Source organism: Budorcas taxicolor, chromosome 5 (genome assembly GCF_023091745.1).
Source record: "Budorcas taxicolor isolate Tak-1 chromosome 5, Takin1.1, whole genome shotgun sequence".
NCBI lineage: Eukaryota > Metazoa > Chordata > Mammalia > Artiodactyla > Bovidae > Budorcas > Budorcas taxicolor.
In genome coordinates this window covers 65823248-65843241 of record NC_068914.1, presented here as the reverse complement: position 1 = coordinate 65843241, position 19994 = coordinate 65823248, and the positions used below count along the sequence as shown (strand labels likewise).

At 37.9% G+C, this 19994-nt stretch overlaps 1 protein-coding gene across 1 annotated transcript in view; it reads left to right on the top strand.

Moving 5' to 3' along the window:
- The first annotated feature begins 694 nt into the window (after nucleotides 1-694).
- Nucleotides 695-19994, top strand: part of EPYC (epiphycan) — a 38891-nt gene continuing 19591 nt past the window's right edge. Inside the window, exon 1 of the mRNA XM_052641068.1 lies at nucleotides 695-859. Coding sequence (XP_052497028.1) covers nucleotides 695-859 — 165 coding nt within the window. The remainder of the gene's footprint in view (nucleotides 860-19994) is intronic.

Below are 19994 nucleotides of genomic sequence, written 5' to 3'. Positions count from 1 at the left end.
CCTTGGGCTTAAATGAACAAGAAACAGTCTTAGTTGTATTACTAGCCAACTCTGTCTTGGTTTCCTCATTTTTAAAATGGTATGACAGTGTAGTAATTATCATCATCCTCAGCTCTGCATCCCAGAGCGGATGAAATAACTTCATGCTTAGTAAGTGGTGAAACTTAGATAATGTGAAGGCTTTCGTGAATAAAGTGAAATTTGCTCAGTCGTGTCCAACTGTTTGCGAATCCCATGGATCGTATAGTCCATGCATTCTCCAGGCCAGAATACTGGAGTGGGTGGCTGTTCCCTTCTCCAGGTGATCTTCCCAACTCAGGGATCGAACCCAGGTCTCCCACATTGCATGTGGCTTCTTTACCGTCTGAGCCACCTAAGTTTATCACAGTCTTTCTGCATCTCTTTTTCTCCACGTTTCTTTGTAAAATAAAATCAGTTTATTATCATTACAATATCTACTGCAAAAATGTGGGTAGGTTTGTGAATTAATTTGAATACCTGGCAGCAGTAGTCCTCAGAATCCACACAGTTACACATGTTATGTTATAAATTATCCATTGAAAGAAAACTACCAGCCTGAGTTTCTCAGTATTGGCAGTGATATATCATTCCTATTTAGTGCAAACTATTCATAAGTTATTAGCAATTAAATATTTATGTGTTCCAATGTTTTATGATTAGGAAAGTTTGAAAAATGAAAGTATTAGCAAGACTCATCGTGGGACTTGTCCTCTTGGATGCTGCTGTGACTGCCCCAACTCTAGAATCCATCAACTACGACTCAGAGACATACGATGCCACCTTAGAAGACCTGGACCATCTGTACAACTATGAGAACATTCCAGTGGGGCGAGCTGAGGTAACCGATTTCTCCAACTCTTGAGATTTTTTAAGCGTTATATAAGGGATTATTGGGGTTTCTTCTCTTCAAATAGATTTTTGTTTACTTAGAAGTAGAGATGGTCCTGGCTTCCCAGGTGACTCAGTGGTACAAACTGCCTGCCAATGCAGGAGATGCAGGAGGTGCAGGAGACACGGGTTTGGTGCCTGGTTCCAGAAGATCCCCTGGAGGAGGAAATGGCAACCCACTCCAGTATCCTTGCCTGGAAAATCCCATGGACAGAGGAGCCTGGTGGGCTGCAGTTCATGGGGTCGCAAAGAGTTGGACACGGCTGAGTGACAGAGAGCATACACGGAGATGTTCCAACTTAATAATTTCATATTAACATTTTCTCCAGAACATGTTTGATGTGACGGAGGTTAACATTGGAAGACTCTTTTCTTTTTTATGCTTCATTTCATTGTCTTTATAGCTCCTCATAAAGTTGAAAAATAAGAGTTTCTATCAAGTTAGAAAGAGGCAATCAGTGAGAGTAAGGTGAATTCAAATAGTACACCTATAATGATAAAGAAGTTTGGGAAGTTTGAAGTGAAGAAATAAGGTGTGAGAGATTAAAATGTAATAGAAGAAAACTAAACGAATGCAAAAAAGGGACAATGGTTTGAAACTTTACTGTTTTCCAAGTGAAAATAAGCTTCCCTAAATGACTGATTACTCTCAGCAGTAATGTAGGCATTGGCAAGGTTACAGACCATTACCTAAATCTAATATGACATGTTCCTAATTAAATGGTAGGCTTTTTATATAACTAAAGGATACAGACTAATTTTTCTGAATCAGAAAACAAGCAGACCTTGAAATGTTGGAGTATAATGAACATACAACATTGACAAAAACTAATTAAGTACAAATAACCAAAAGGGAAATTACATCACCTTTACAGAATCAGAACATATTTGAGGCAGTCATTCAAGTGCAAATCTCCTTAGAATAACTTTTGATAACTACGGACATGAAATATTTAAACAAAAGCATGTATTTAAATTGTATGAGACTTAGAGACATCCTTTTTAAGAGAGTAAATGTTCTCATCTTTCTTTTTATTGCCTTATTAAATACGGTTACATTTTCACTGTACAATATTTTTATATCTTCTCACCCTACCCTATTCTTTTACTGTCTTTCTCTCGTTTGCCCTCTGTCTCCTTATCTTTCTCTTCTTTTTTTTTTTTTTAGTGAATTTTCAGGCTTGATAACAGACTTTTCTTCTGAACATTTGGTTATGACTCTTTAAATCTTTATTAATATTCACTGTTGATTCATTTCACTGTGTGCCTTCTATTATACAAAGGGGGCTTTCTGTAGAGAATTTATAGTTATTAATATCTATCTTGCTATAAATGTGATGTCTATATCTCTACTGCATCAATGCAGAGCATTAGAAGAAAGTTTGCAGCGCTTAACTCATCTGCCCTTCTCCTTTTTCCATCTTGCATATTTTTTTTTAAACCACAGTGCATATTTGCAGTTATCTACTAAAGTAAATATTTTAAACTTATTTGTCATTCTTCCAAAAAATATTTCATAGGATTGGTGAGTACCATAAGTGAGTTCTCTATTTTAAGTGGAGCTAAGGAATTTGGATTCAAGGGGCTATATATTCACTTCAGAAGAACAGATGCACAATAGAGAAAACACCTTTTGAGACTAAGCCTTCCTCATGGCTCAGACGATAAAAAAATCTGCCTGCAATGCAGGAGACCTGGGTTCGATCTCTGGGTTGAGATGATCCCCTGGAGAAGCAAATGGCTACCCACTTCAGTATTCTTGCTTGGAGAATTCCATGGACAGAGAAACCTGGTGGGCTATAGTCCATGGGGTCGCAGAAGTGAGTAACACTTTCACATTTTTTTAATTCCCTGGGAAAACTGTGAAGGAAGTGAAATTTATCTGCAGATTGCTTTTAAGTTATTCCTCACTGTCAGGATTTTTTTTTGTTGACCAAGAATCCCTACACATTCTCATGAAAGTCTAAAGTTCTTTCTACCATCAAGAAAATTAAGCTAATCAATATATCCACATAGAGATGATTTAGTAGACAACCTTTCCTCAGTGTTTGCTTATTCTAGAATAGAACCTTTCTGTAAGGTACTGAATAGGTGGCATTATATCCTTACATACTCTAGCCCTTACTTCAGGCAAACATTTCTAATTTTCATAATGGCCTACCCAAGCTCAGAAACCTAAACAGCAGAGGGTTCCAAAGAGTCACAGACAACACCTCGTACTTAATTAAAATACACAAATCATCACTGATTTAATAATTCTTTGTGGCGAAGTCATCATCAGAAAACTGGTTTTAGGTAGGTGATAGATATAGACATTGATAGATACAGATAGAAATATAGATATAAATGTGCTAATCAGTTCAGTTCAGTTGCTCAGTCATGTCTGACTCTGCAACCCCAGGGACTGTAGCACGCCAGGCTTCCCTGTCCATCACCAACTCCCAGAGCTTACTCAAACTCATGTCCATCATGTTGGTGATGCCATCCAACCATCTCATCCTTTGTCATCCCCTTCTCTTCCCACCTTCAGTTTTTCCCAGCATCAGGATCTTTTCAAATGAGTCAATTCTTCGCATCTGGTGGCCAAAGCACTGGAATTTCAGCTTTAGCGTCATTCCTTCCAATGAATATTCAGGACTGATTTCCTTTAGGATGGACTGGTTGGATCTCCTTGCAGTCCAAGAGACTCTCAAGAGTCTTCTCCAACATCACAGTTCAAAAACATCAGCTCTTTGGCACTCAGCTTTCTTTATAGTCCAGCTCTCACATCCATACACGACTTTTGGAAAAACCATAGCTTTGATTAAACAGACTTCTGTCGGTAACGTAATGTCTCTGCTTTTTAATACGCTGTCTAGGTTGGTCATAGGTTTTCTTCCAAGGAGCAAGTGTCTTTTAATTTCATGGCTGCAGTTACTATCTGCAGTGATTTTAGAGCCCCCCAAAATAAAGTCTGTCACTGTTTCCATTGTTTCCCAATCTATTTGCCATGAAGTGATGGGACTGGATGCCATGATCTTAGTTTTCTGATGTTGAGTTTTAAGCCAACTTTTTCACTCTCCTCTTTCACTTTCCTCAGGAGGCCCTTTAGTTCTTCTTTGCTTTCTACCATAAGGGTGGCAATCTTGATTCAAGCATGTGCTTCATCCAGGCCGGCATTTACATGATGTACTCTGCATATAAGTTAAATAAGCAGGGTGACAATACACAGCCTTGACGTACTCCTTTCCCTATTTGGAACCAGTCTGCTCTTCCATGTTCAGTTCTAACTGTTGCTTCTTGACCTGCATACAGATTTCTCAGGAGGCAGGTCAGATGGTCTGGTATTCCTATCTCTTTCAGAATTTTCCATAGTATGTTGTGATCCACAGTCAAAGGCTTTGGCATAGTCAATAAAGCAGAAGTCGACGTTTTCCTGAAACTCTCTTGCTTTTTCAATGACCCAACAGATGTTGGCAATTTGATCTCTGGTTCCTCTACCTCTTCTAAACCCAGCTTGAACACATGGAAATTCATGGTTCATGTACTGTTGAAACCTGGCTTGGAGAATTTTGAGCATTACTTTGCTAGCGTATGAGATGAGTGCAATTGTGTGGTAGTTTAAGCATTCTTTGGCATTGCCTTTCTTTGGGACTGGAATGAAAACTGACCTTTTCCAGTCCTGTGGTAACTGCTGAGTTGTCCAAATTTCCTGGCATATTGAGTGCAGCACTTTCACAGCATCATCTTATAGGATTTGAGATAGCTCAACTGGAATTCCATCACCTCCACTAGCTTTGTTCATAGATATGCTTCCTAAGGCCCACATGACTTCGCATTCCAGGATTTCTGGCTCTAGGTGAGTGATCACACCATACTGGTTATCTGGATCATGAAGATCTTTTTTGTATAGTTCTGCGTATTCTTGCCACCTCTTCTTAATATCTTCTGCTATGAAAGTATAACACACTTGAAAACATAAACTATATATAATTTTGAAAAGATATTTATGAAATTGGTCCAGTAGCAAAAATCAATCAACCAATCCACTCACCTATGGCAAAAATCCAAAAACAAACAAATCAATATGATAAAGTAAGGTGACATGAGGAACAAAATTCAGAAGAACTTTAGTTCAGATCTTTACAAATTATTACTATAAATTTCCTTATAAACACCAACCATATAATTCCCTATGGGAAAATATGAAATACAGCCAATAGTTCCAGTCATGTGAATGGATTCTAGAATCTGATTAACATGGCATGAATTTTTTGGATGCAGTCTTGGAAGTTTAGATTCTGGAAGGTCAAATAAACTTATATGTCTCATCCTTATAAATTAAAGGCAGTGTTTCCACATGTTCTTGATCTTATGGGATACTTTTTGTGTGAACACTGATAACACACCCATACAGGGTCTTGTTGATGAAAAAGTTCAGAGTAAATGATGCACATTGAGAATGAGGGGATTTGATTCTTCAGTGTTTTTTTTTTTTTTTTTTTTTTTTTGTCCTTGATGCCAAGAGTGTGGTTCTGCATAATTTAGCCTAGAATTTGTTTCATCTGCACAAAAGACAACTTGATATTCTAAAATTGTAAAATGACAGGATAACTGCTTTTAAATGCCAATTTTCTTTCTTATAAAGTCTAAGACTTGGCAATTTTTGCTAATATAGTTGATCCTTTGGTCTAAACTTGGTATGATTAATACTTAAGGCCTTTGATATATGTGGTAGGCAGAATTCTAAGATGTGCCCTAAGTGGCCCATTCCTGGAGGCATCCATGCTCTTTACAATTCTTAACATCATGAATATATTGGGATATCACTCCTGTAATAGGTTATGTTCTATGGCATACTTGAAATTTAAAAAGGGAGATTATCTTAGCCTGACCTAAACTCATGAGCCCTTTTAAGTCAGTGTCTTGAGGTTAGGGACAAAATTGGAGTCACGAGAGAAATTCAATGCAAGGGAAATGATTTGTTTCTGGCTTTAAAAACAGATGGGTGTTTGAAGCAGGAGGAATGCAGGAAGTCTCTAAATGCTGAGGAGAAGTTGATAGCCAGCAAGTATATGGGGGTAGAAGAAACCCATTTCTAAATATACAAGAAATTTCAGGTTCCACATGAGGTTACAGCCCTGGTCATCACCTCTGTTTTGCCCTTGTGAGACCTTAAGCAGAGAACCGGTCAGACAATTCTTGAACTTCTGATCCACAGAAACTATGAATTTAAAAATGAGTATAGTTTCATACTATGTGTGTGTGTGTGCTAAGTTACTTCAGTCCTGTCCAACTCTTTGCAGCCCCATGGACTGTAGCCTTCCAGGCTCCTCTGTCCATGGGGATTCTCTAGGCAAGAATACTGGAGTGGGCTGCCATCCCCTCCTCCAGGGGATCTTCCTGACCCAGATAGCAATTTTCAATGCAGCAACAGAAAACTAATGTAATATGTAGTGATTTAAACTGCTTTTCTGAAAGTCACATTTGAATTACTGTAAGATTGCAAGGCTTGCATTTACGAGTCCAATGATTTATTTAGTCAGTGAGCCAAACCACCCTTGATTCCCAGGGTTAGAATCTCAGTAGAGCTTTTTGAATTTCTACTGGTAGTAGTATATTCATTACCTCCTCAGTGGTTGGGAAGTATTTCTTTCAATGGTTTGAAAATTATATGCAGTTAATATTTCAGACTGATGACTTACGTGATTTCTGGAGCTCTAGAATGTCTGGGATCCACTGGACATGTGTTAGAAAAAGATTTTAGACCCAGCAATTCCATCATCTGGGCTTCCTGGTGGCTCAGCAGTAAGAATCTGCCTGCCAATGCATGAGATGCAAGTTCTATCCCTGGGTTGGGAAGATCCCCTGGAGAAGGAAAGGGCAACCCACTCCAGTATTTTTGTCTGTGATACCCCATGGGCAGAGGAGCCTGGTAGGTTACAGTTCATGGGGTCACAAATGAGTCAGACATGACTTAGCAAATAAACAACACCACCAAATTCCATCACAGTGCTTTAAATTATCCTGTGGATAAAATTGCTGATATGAAGTTGCTGCAGTTTTTACCTCTAGCTTTCATTTTACCATAATGATATATGAGTAGGAACTGGTTATAAGCCATAAGACTGAAATGCAGATATTTTCCTTCTTGATGGATAATAGCTTAATTCTGAGCACTTATTGCATGTCAGTACTATTCTAGGAATATCATATGTATTATCTCATTTATTTCTCCCAACCAAAGAAGTTCATTATTATTCCCATCGAATAGATAAGAATGTTGAGACAAAGAGCACTTCAGTAGCTTGACTAAGATTACAGTTATCCATAATATATAATCATAGTGATGTTCTCTTACCAGAATATTTCCAACAAACTAATAAAGATTATATTATCCTCCCTTCATTTTCTACCATTTTCTAATCGCCCTTTTAACTTGCACCAGTTTTGGTTGAACTTAATGCCAGGTGCATTTTATACTGCACTCTTAGAAAGAAAAACATTCTTCTATGGGTGAATATGGTGAACTAGAAATGAACTTTATAGACAACTGACAGTTATTTAATTTTTTAGGAAAAAATGGTTTAAGACTACTTAAGAATAATTGTGAATAGGTGTATGTATCTAAGTTATAAGGAATAACCTGAGTGTGTAGGATCCAAGGAAACATTTCACTAATTTTTTTAAAAGGTTCATGAAAAATCTAAATAGTTCAAAATTCTGTATTCTTTGAATGGCTTAAGTTGAGATTGTGCTTTTGATTGAGCAGGTATTTGGTGTTCACATTTTCATGATGCAGTTTTTGCATTATTGATTGTCCATTTCTCTTAAGTCTAAAAAATCATTGGTCTTGTCCATGAGTAAATGATTTTGCTCAGAAACATACTCAGTGGCTGTATTAATATTTATTGAGGTTCTGCTGAAAGGTATGAACTTCCAATCCTCCAGGAAATCTTCTTGGCTCCTTCCAGGTAATTAGACTTCTCCATACCTCTATCACATTATTTAGTCTTGGATAATTACTTCTACTTAACTGAGCCTGCACTGTTCCCGTATCTTCAATAAATACCAGAGATATATATCCTGTGAAGCACTTGACTGTATTTGTTGTAGGATGGTGTCAGGGACATTTAGGACAACATCACATGATGCTCTTTCATGAGGACATGAAGGAAACATTTCTCTCAGGCCTCAGTGTCAGAACAGGTTGCAATTTTAAAGAAATTTGTTTATGTTCTAGGCCATCCATCTTGTAAATGGGTTTGTCATTTTTTTTTTTCAGAAAACTCGATCTTAATTTTTGCCTCATACTTCCCTGGCTTTGTATTATTTCCCACACCTCTATCTTCCCATCACCCTAAATCTCTTCAAGGAGGTTATTTTCTGAAATATTACCATATGTGCTTCAAAAATTGCCTTATATACCTACTGGAATGAAAGAAAGTATGCATTCATAAGGAAATGGCATTAATAACTAACAAAAAACATCAGTAATAATTGGCCAAGAGTAAGTTTCTTGAATGAGGAATGCTTTTCTTGCTGTTACTCTTCATTGATCTTAAAATTAAGGACTTTTTTTTTCCCCCAAATTTCACAGAAAGAACAGGCAGCCAGATTGTTTAAAATTATCCTTAAAACTGCCATTGAAATAAATATATTCAGCTTCAAAAATAGCATTTGTCAATAACCTTCAAGGGAATGAAAATTAAATTTAGTGAAATTATAGGAATGGGAGAAAACTCAGTGAAGGCAGTTGTATCAATTAACAATAGATTTATCTCTTATCATAACAGGATGTTATGCAAAGAAAATTTAGAATATATGTTGATGGCCTGTAACACCTGAAATTGCTGAAGTAGAATCAAACTAATATGGGACTACTTACAGAAATCAATGTCCACTTTAGATAATTACATATAAAAAGGATCTTGAAGTTAGGTTATACAAGTATAATGAATTGATGTACAACTTCATTAATACCAGAGGACAGTTTGTCTCAAAACTCATCTCTATATATTCTGAACAAAAAACAATTAAATTAGAAATATTTCTACTATTTATTTCTTCTGGTGAAAAAGGCATGCAATACTTTATATTGTATCTGGAATGATGTCTTACTTTGGCTAATTTATATAATACATTTTAAAGTTTCAAACATATGGTTGGCATATAAAATACCTCTTATTGGAAGAAGTAACTTGTTTAAAGTATCAGTCAGCCTGAAGTAAATATTCTTTTCAGGCTATGGCAAAAATTAAAAGCTAATCTTTCTCTTTACCCTCCCTTTTCATCAAAGATGCTCTGAGGATGAGAGGAAAGAATTTTGCTGATGATCCTTTAATATGGTTGTCTGATTGAGTTTCCATATGCTTCTTTCCAAAGCAGCATTAAACCATTTGATTTTTATTTTAAGCTATTTGAAACCCTTAAAAAAGTGAAGTAACAAAAATGGTACAATCATGCAGGCTCATCAGGAGAAAAAGATCACTGATATTATTTGCCAGCGATTTGTTTGTGTTTGTATCTGTACTATACATTACTTATGAGACCACAAATATAAGTTAATTATCAAAACTGGCCCTTGAAATAAGACTTATTTTTAAGAACAACTGAGGAGCAGAGTTCTTATTCAACTAGGAAGTTTCAGAGTAAAATTTAAACCAGATTCTTCTGACGCCGAAGTACAGAGATCCAGGCACTAAAACCTCCATTATTTTTCAATTCCTTCTCTTTCATCTTTGCTTCTTTTAGCTGTGTCCCATATTAAGGCTTACTTTCTTTGAAATTAAGTTATTTGAGTATTAGGAACCAGAAAAAAATTTTCTAGTGATTGCAATTAACACACTATCTAAGTATCTTTCTTAGCTGTCGAAGTATTTAAGGAAGAGACCGAAAAGATGATCCTTCTGAACTCAAAAGCAGCTTTGTAAAACACATGGTGATTGAGTAATCTTTGCCAAACACATTTCTTCCTCATACATTTTCAAGATAAAGTAGAAAATAAGATATAGCTTTCATTGCCAGTGTTCATGGTCACATTCATTTAGATAATTAATATAAATCACTTAAATCAATTTAAGCACCAAACTTATGCTTAGCGCAGAATTTCATCACACTCAGCCTACCTACATGTCGGAATGTGGAACCCACAAGAATACTCTTAGTAACTCAGGCTGAATGAATGGCCCAGGGCCTATTTGGAAACCAAATTTTGATATAATGATGACAACAAAGAACACTTTTAAGACTGAGTATTGACTGGTGGGGTAATTTGGGAGAAAGATAAATTTAAAATTCTGTTCTGTTTTACTTGGTGCTGAATAAGAATCCAAACAGTATTTAGGATTTTGAAGACTTTAACAAAACAGGGAGATGAGCCTGTAATTTAAATATTATGTGCCGGAGGAACAGAGTTCACTGGTTAGGTATAGACTGGCAGAGTGGAGACTCTGAGCAAATAGATAAGTAGGACATTTGCTTTTCAATCTGGCTTTGCCTGGGCACTTAAATCATTACCACACACACTGCAAAGAATGTGGGTAGAAACCACCAGCTTTGGGCGTTGCTCATGAGTACAACTGATTCATCCTTGAGAGGCAATTTTTCACAGAGTTAAGTGACATGGGCTATGGAGTCAGACTCCTCATGTGTGAGTCTCAAGTCTGTCACACCAACTGTGTGCCTTGGAATGCCATAAAAACCCTCTGAGTTTCAGCTTCTGAGTCCTAAGATACCTTGGGAGAAGACTTGAGAGTCCCTTGGACTACAAGGTGATCAAACCAGTCAGTCCTAAAAAAATCAGTCCTTAATATTCACTGGAAGGACTGATGGTGAAGCTGAAGCTTCAGTACTTTAGCCACCTGATGTGAAGAGCAGACTCATGGGAAAAAACCCTGATGGGAAAGATCATCTTCAGAACATGTGATTTAATTCAAAATAATTTTCAAGGGAATCTTTGAAAAAGTTAACTTTTGAAGGTAGCAGCTTTAAAAATGCAAAGAGCCAACTCACTGGAAAAGACCCTCATGCTGGGAAAGATTGAGGGCACTAGAAAGTGGGTGACAGAGGATGAGATGGCTGGAGAGCATCATCGACTCAATAAACATGAGCTTGAGCAAACTCTGGGAGATCGTGAAGGGCAGGGAAGCCTGGCATACTGCAGTCATGAGGTCACAAAGAGTTGGACATGACTTAAGAGGCTAAATAACAATGATTTAACTTAGAGCCTGGAACATAGCTAACGTTTAATGAATGTTATCTTTACCATGGAATCAGTTATTAGTCAACAGCCACAGAGGGTTATGCACTGGTGATCAGAGAAGCCTTCATGGAAGGGAGAGGATTTGTGCTATAATGAAGACTAACTCTACTGGCATGGGTTCACTTACAAATTGTCCACTTACCAATCTTTTGCTGAAAGTCAGGAATAGAAGCAGGTAAATCAGACCAAGTCCCTCCCTGTCCCTCAGTAGCTCTCAGTCTAGTCATCTTAGAAACACACAGCTTCAACATAATAAAGGGAGTGAAAAAATTTAGTATAAACAAGATCTGTAGTTTGGGGACATAAGGTTTCTATGAGTTCAGCCACAAAATGTACAGAAGTGCTGAGAAATTATGTCTCCACATCTGTCATGAGTCACAGACCTGACAGAAAATCTTAAATATAAATTATTCATTGCAGCACTGTTTATAATAGCCAGGACATGGAAACAACCTAGATGTCCATCAGCAGATGAATGGATAAGAAAGCTATGATACATATACACAATGGAGTATTACTCAGCCATTAAAAAAATACATTTGAATCAGTTCTAATGAGATGGATGAAACTGGAGCCAATTATACAGAGTGAAGTAAGCCAGAAAGAAAAACACCAATACAGTATACTGACACATATATATGGAATTTAGAAAGACGGTAATGATAACCCTGTATGCGAGACAGCAAAAGAGACACAGATGTATAGAATGGACTTTTGGACTCTGAGGGAGAGGGAAAGGGTGGGATGATTTGGGAGAATGGCACTGAAACATGTATACTATCATGTAAGAAACGAATTACCAGTCTATTTTCGATGCAGGATACAGGATGCTTGGGGCTGGTGCACAGGGATGATCCAGAGAGATGATATGGGGTGGGAGGTGGGAGGGGGGTTCAGGATTGGGAACTCATGTACACCCGTGGCAGATTCATGTCAATGTATGGCAAAACCAATACAGTATTGTAAAGTTAAAAAAAAATAATAAATAAAAAATGATTGCATTAAAAAATAAAAAATAAAATGTCAGATAAAGAATGAAAAAAAAATAAAAGTAATTGGTGTCAGATATTGTAAAAAAAATAAATTATTTTACTCTCGTGTTTATCTGCTATTGTTTTTGAATAGTATGTAAGTCTAGTTACATGCATAAACTCTATAATGAATACAGAAATAGATGTATAAATATATAGATAAGTATAATTATAGATAAGATCAGATTAATATAAGCTATATACAGTGGGTTTCCCTGGTGGCTCAGATGGTAAAGAATACACCTGCAGTGTGGAAGACCCGGGTTTGCTCCCTGGGTTGGGAAGATCCCCTGGAAGAGGGTATGGCAACCCACCCCAGTATTCTTGCCTGGAGAATCCTCAAGGACAGAGGAGCCTGGCAGGCTACAGTTAATGGGGTCATAAAGAGTCAGACAAGCACAGCAAGAGCTATATACAATAATATTATCTCATAAAATAGTTTACAAAAAATATACATAAAGTATATTGTATTATATTTCCCACATCACATCTTGTATTATATATTATTAATTATGTGTTATATTATGATATAAAATATAAATTAAGACCGTGAGGCAAAGAAAAGAGTTGTTAACATAACATGAAGCCAAGGGTTTAGTACATATTTGAAAATGCATACTATTCTATATATGACACGTAGAGATACATATAATATAGAAATTTTCTGGGCAATAGTGTTAGGTTTTAAGGAACCTTATGCATGTTCCTGCTATGGCCTACCTAAATTTAGGACCAACTGAGAGACAGCAATGAGACTAAGACAAATCGAGTTCAAGATATCCCCCTTATTACGGATAAAGGCTGAGTTGTAATATATGACTTAGGTGTGAAGCAACTGTGGGGTTTTTAATATAAAACTTCAGAAATAGGCCAGGTCATCAGTCACAGGTAAGGCTAGTCAACTTCAGGACCCAGAATACAGTAAACCTTATTGCCTGCGCGAAGGGGCAAAACAGAATGCATGCTCCTGGCAAGCAGGCAACTTCTTCTAAAAAAGGAGATAGCCACTCATGCTGAGCTCCTTTTCTTACTCACTAATTACCCTGGTCATTCTTCTTCCCTTAGGAGGAGTGGATGGACCTAATCCCCAACACGGTGGCCTCACAAGCCATTAGGCGTGGCCACTGAGTTCAATACAGCTCTCCACATCAAGAGGGGAAGTCAGCCCATTTTTAGGACACTGGCTCCCACATTCCTGAGGCCTGCCCTTGAGGCCTGCATGAGGCCAACCAGCACTCTTAGATATCCTCTGTAGGTTTTGATTGCACAAAATCCTGAAGTAGGTCCAAGAACATCAGTGAACTTATCTCAAAGATTGAAATTTCACTCTCGGTTCTATGTTGTAACCTCAAATTATATCAAGCCCCATTATTTAATATCAGAGCTTCTGCAATGAAGTGAAATGCTGAGTAATTACACCAGTAAGACAATTTCAGAAACATAGAGGAAACAGATTTGCCTATAGCTCCCCTACCTCTATAATGTTTTGGAGGAAAAGTTAAAAACTACACATTAATGTCCCTTGCATATTAAAGCATGTTGTTATTTAGTCGCTAAGATATGTCTGACTGTTTTGAAACCCCATGGACTGTAGCCTGCCAGGATCCTCTATCCATGGAATTTTCCAGGCAAGAATACTGAAGTGGGTTGCCATTTCTTTCTCCAGGGGAATCTTCCTGATCCAGAGATGGAACTCGCATTTCCTGCATTGGAGGCAGATTCTTTACCACTCAGCTACCTGGAAAGTCCATATTAAAGTATGAATGAAAGTCACTCAGACATGTCTGACTCTTTGCATCCCATAGACTATACAGTCCATGGAATTCTCCAGGCCAGAATACTGGAGTGGGTAGCTTTTTCCTTCTCTAGGGGATCTTTCCAACCCAGGGATCGGACCCAGGTCTCCCACATTGCAGGCAGATTCTTCACTAGGTGAGCCACAAGGGAAGCCTATATTAAAGTAGAAACTTGTTTAAATCCACAGAGATTATAGTACAAAGTCAGAATTACTTGCCTCATGATTTAAAAGATCAAAGAATACGGACTCCCAAACTCGCCTTTTTCACAACCTGAGTGCTCTTTACCAGGTACAGATGTAGTTCTTCAAAGGCACGTAAATTGCTGTTTGTTCATTACCAAGTCTCCCATGACCCTGATATTTAAAGAGAATGAAGCACTGATTGCCACATACAATATTATCACAGTGTTGAGCCCAACTTCCATCAAATTTTAAGAAATATGTTAATCCTGAGTCCCTCAACAGCTATTCTAGGCAAAAGTGTATTCCTCATGCCTGTACATACTATTGCCAGAGACCAAGGAGAGAGTTGATGGTATCTGAGAATTCAGAAGATGGAAGAACTTTTGGTTTAACCTCATCTGGATATTGGTCAGCTTACGTTCATTGTCCCTAGCCTACAGAATTTGAGGTCAAGTACAATTTGGAGAAATCTCCCACTAGAAGTTAAATTTTGGCACTTTTTTACCTTTACGAGAGCAGCTGTTCTCAAAGAGTAATTCTTGAGCTGGCAGCATCAACATTAAGCTGGTCAGTTATGCAGACTTTCAGGTTCCACTCCAGATCTAACAAATCAGAAACCTACCCTCCAGGTCATTCTGATGTACCTGTGAGCTGCACTGATCTAGAAAACATCCCCAAACATCATGTCTCTTCCCTCACAGTATCATTGGAGATATTACTGTTTATTGGCCCAGTTTTAAACATCCATTTTTTCAGCACAGGTGATTGATGGTTTTCCTGGTGCCTCAGTTGGTAAAGAATCTGCCTGCATTGCAGGAGACTGCCTGCAATATAGGAGACCTGGGTTCGATCCCTGAGCCAGCAAGTTCCCCCTGGAGAAGGAAATGGCAACCCACTCTAGATTTTTTTGCCTGAAAAATCCCACAGACACATGAGTCTGGTAGGTAATAGTCCATAGCATTGCAAAGAGTTGGACATGACTGAGCAACTAAACCACCACCCCACCAATCATCAGATCCACCTGAAGCTTATCTTTCTGCACAGTCAAAGCTTTTGAACTCCATTTTCCTGCTAAGTCCTGGTTGTCTGGCTCCTGGTGCTGCACTGAGTATGTGTTCTTTCAAGGGACAGATGGTTGTATGCAAGGGTTTTCAGCCAGGGGTTTCTCCAGTTTGGAAGCTCTGTGTGCCGGGGGCTTTTAGCCTTGCTTCAGGCTGTGAAATTCAAGAAATCTACCTCCCAGAGCGTTTCCACTGCTTTCCCACGAGTTTTTGTTTGTTTGTTTGTTTTGTTTCAAGCTGGAGAATGAACTTCCGCAGATTCCTGAAGTGAAACTGCCAGCTGATGTCTCTCATGATTGTGGCCCTTGGGAGGCCAGTAAAAATCAATCCCTCTACTGTGTGTGCTAAGGCTATACTCAACATTTCAGAGTTTCAGGACTTAATCGGCACTTGTGTCTCCTACGTTCTAGTCTGTGGAATTAACGTTGACCTTGGCCATATATGGAGCAGGAAATGGCAATCCACTCCAGCACTCTTGCCTGGAAAATCCCATGGACGGAGAAGCCTGATAGGCTACAGTCCATGGGGTCACAAAGAGTCGGACATGACTGAGCAACTTCACTTCACTTCACTTGGCCATATATTTGAATCACCTCTAGAGTTTCAAAGTGAAAGTCGCTCAGTCGTGTCCGACTTTTTGCAACCCCATGGACTGTAGCCAACCAGGCTGCTCTGTTCATGGAATTCCCCAGGCAAGAATACTGAAGTGGGTGCCATTCCCTTCTCCATGGGATCTTCCCAACCTAGGGAGGTGGATTCTGTACCGTCTGAGCCATCAAAGAACATTTTAATGCCTGGACCACACTCTAGATTATTCAAATCAGAATATCTAGGGGTAGGACTCAGATTGGGTGTTTGACGTCCCTCGGCTATTCTTTCAGTGTTCGTCAGTTACTATTGTGTTTAACCAGTTTAATATGCTTTTTAGTTTGGTCCCTTTACTTCTTTAGTACTTTGTGCCTTCTAGTAATGAGAGCCTTCTCTCTTCTTTCCGGTCCAGACTTGTTTTTCTGACAAAAGTGAAAGCGTTAGTTTCTCAGTCATATCTGATTCTTTGCAACCTTATGGACTGTAACCCGCCGGCTTCCTCTGTCTGTGAAATTTTTTCAAGCAAGAATACTGGAGTGGGTTGCCATTCCATTCTCCAGGGGATCTTCCTGACCCAGTGTTTGAACCAGGGTCTCCTGCATTGTAGGTGAATTCTCTACTGTCTGAGCCACTATTTTCTGATAAAGTTCTCCAGATATTGTTTTGTGGCATCTTCTACAGAGACATTAAAAAATCAGTAAATGATAAATATGCCAAAAGTAACATTGTTCAAAGGAATTACGGACATCTTCACATTTCTGAGTTGGATAATCCTATACTAGACGTAGTCTTCCACTACACTAATTTCTAACCCGGGATTGGACCTGACCTCTTATTGTCCTGCATCGCCTTTTTCAAAAATGCAGTGTAAGCCTCTCTGTTCCTAGCAAACTCAAGACAAAGTTTACCGTAATTTTCCCTAGGAGTGTTAGAATGAGAAATTTGTGGAATTAGGGAAGACCCAATGAAAATAGGGCATTAAAAAAAAGGCTAGGCGGGACAATAAGAGGTCAAGCAATGTTGTCATCCATTAGGCTGTACAATTATTGGCTTATGATGTCAATGTACTCCATATAAGATGCAGATAGGTGGGCCCCAAAGGATAATCACAGTGACATCATGTCAATATCTTTGCTAACTTTCAATGTGGGCTTTAAAGAGGAAAAGCATATGTGTAAATATATAAAACACTCCATTTCTTAAAGCATATAAGGAGAAGAACAAATGAAATGTATCTAGAAGGTATTGAGGATGGATCAAATCTTTTTTCAATGTGTTCTCTCTGGAGTTATGATATTGAAACTCTGATCAAAGACATGAATATGAACAAAATCAAATTCAGAACGTTTAAAAGTCCTTCACCGTAACTATATTGAATCTATAACACATATATAGAATGGAGATTAAAGCAGATCCATACATTTTGATACTGAGATTAATAGGAAGATCATAGAGCCAAATATTACCAGAGTCAATTAACTACTACTCAGCAGCCTTCTGTTGACAGGATGACTTCTATCGGGCTAATGACTGCAAAAACGTACGATAGTCAACAAACCCTTGAAAAACAGCCTTCTGTTACTTTACGTTATTATAGAGCTGATATACACAGGGTCCTCTGTTCTGCTTCTGTTTCTACAAAGTTTTAACTATAATTGACTGTGAAGAAGGCTGAGCACTGAAGAATTGATGCTTTTGAACTGTGGTGTTGGAGAAGACTCTTGAGAGTCCCTTGCACTGCAAGGAGATCCAACCAGTCCATTCTGAAGGAGATCAGCCCTGGGATTTCTTTGCAAGGAATGATGCTAAAGCTGAAACTCCAGTACTTTGGCTACCTCGTGCGAAGAGTTGACTCATTGGAAAAGACTCTGATGCTGGAAGGGGTTGGGGGCAGGAGGAGAAGGGGATGACAGAGGATGAGATGGCTGGATGGCATCACTGACTCGATGGATGTGAGTCTGAGTGAACTCTGGGAGTTGGTGATGGACAGGGAGGCCTGGCGTGCTGTGATTCATGGGGTCTCAAAGAGTGGGACACAACTGAGTGACTGAACTGAACTGAACTGAACTGAAGCCCCCAAGTGAAGCTACAGAGACTACAGAGAACATACTGGTGGCAATAACAGGGTTCAGGTTAACACACTAGGTTAAAAAGTTCTTTTGAATTTGTTTAAAGTCATTCTGGCACTGAGAGATTAAGTCAGATTTCTAAATTTGCAACATTTTGCAAGGCCTTACCACCAATCCTGTACAATAGGAAAAAAATATAATGTAATAACTATTTTGAAGACAATTGAATCTTAGCTGCTTCTCCCTAAAACATCCTCTGAAATGCAAGTTTTCCTGTTTAAAATGTCTATAATCACCTCTGATAATACATAAATCATCATCGTGAATGAAAAGCAGTTGTATTCAGAGATGGTCTGCATATTAAAAGGCACAGCTTGTTATACTTTGTGCCCAAGAAAGTCTGTGTTAGAAGGAACAATTTGCTTTGTGTTAGGATGGGAAAGATTGAAACTTAAAAAAAATACGAAATTACTCCATCATAAAATAAAGAGCCAGTGTTTGAAAGGTTCCAAATATCTTGGTTTTCAGTCCAGCTTCTTTGTTTTCAATTACTGTGATTGACTCTCTCCCCCTACTCCCATCCTCATGAGATTACTGATTTCAGCCTGCACTAAATTGTCCTTCTGGCAACCTTACTTGGGGAACAAGGGCAGTAAGGGGAAAGGGAAAATGAACTGACTTTGCTATTAGATAATGTTTCTACAGCCTTTGCCAAAGTCCCCTACCAATATCATTTGGAGACATTCAATTATAACTAGATGATACGTTTTGTGAGAACTAAGATATTAAAAACCTATTTAGTTTCTGGAGCCTAAGGGGGTGATGGTGAACAGAGTCCTGAATAAACTGGGATAAAACTGAAGTAAAAAACAGTCTATCTGGCAAGTAAAAATGAAATATATCCATTTTCTGACAACAAGAAAAGGAAATGAGAAAATAAACATGTGAACAAAGGAAAAAACACTGAGGTCCCAGAAGAGACACCGGCTAGAGAGGATATGATTAAATGCAACCTTCAAATCATCAGCTTTTGCTTCTTTTGCATTACAGTTTTCACTTAAACATGGCATTGAACACAAATCTACAAAGAATAACTGTATATTAGGATAGATTTAAAAAAAGAAAGCATTTTACAGGTTTTCTTCAATACATACATATCTTAGCAAGTTAATATAAAATATTATGACTGTATGCTATTTTGATTAAAAAAAGCCATTAACTAGTCTTGATTTTGACTTTCATTTATTCATTATATAGATTTACTAATTTTGAAATAAGTTAATAAAATACTGAGATTTAAAGATAGATAAATTGAAATAATGATGAATTGAGTAAAATTTGGTGATATATTTCAGTAAGTACTACCTAAGTGACCTAGATCAAAGAACAGTAGTCTGTTAAAGAGAAATTAGAGAGGATAAAGAGACAAAACATGTGCATATTTATATTTCTCTAATGTCAATGAAATGTGCTAGGTAAATAAATTCCAAAAATGTTAAAAATGGTTTCATTAATTTAATTAGGAAATGAATAAGAAAACAAAGATTGAAAAGGTTTATTTTAGGGCAAGTTACATTAGCAGCAGTAACAAATAATTCAAAATCCCAATGGCTTAATGCAATAAGAAATTTATATCTTGCTGACATGGCTACCTGATGCAGGTCAAGGGGTTTACTGCCTTCCAAGTAGTTATTCAGGGACTCAAAAACATCTTTCATGTTAGAACATCACCATCTTCACTTTTGGATTTCAAAGTCACAGTGGACCTTCTGTTGACAGATTAAGGGAAGAGCGAAAGTCTGAAGAAAGAATGCTTGCTCTTCTGATTTGAACCAGACGTTGCACATGATCTTCTCTCCCTATCAGTTGGCCAGAACTAGCCACATGACCCAATCTAGAGTCTAAGAAAGTGGGAAACTGATTTCAGCTGAATGCCCAAGAGGAAAATGAATATATGAAACTTTCATAGCTTAAGCAGACTACAGCTTCATTCTACATAAAAGCTTATTTCTTACAAAATCGAGAAAATTATAACCAATGCTGCTTGAATTTTACATTCTACCTACATCAGTGTTACATAATATTTTTTATACTTGTCAATTTCAGGAGAAA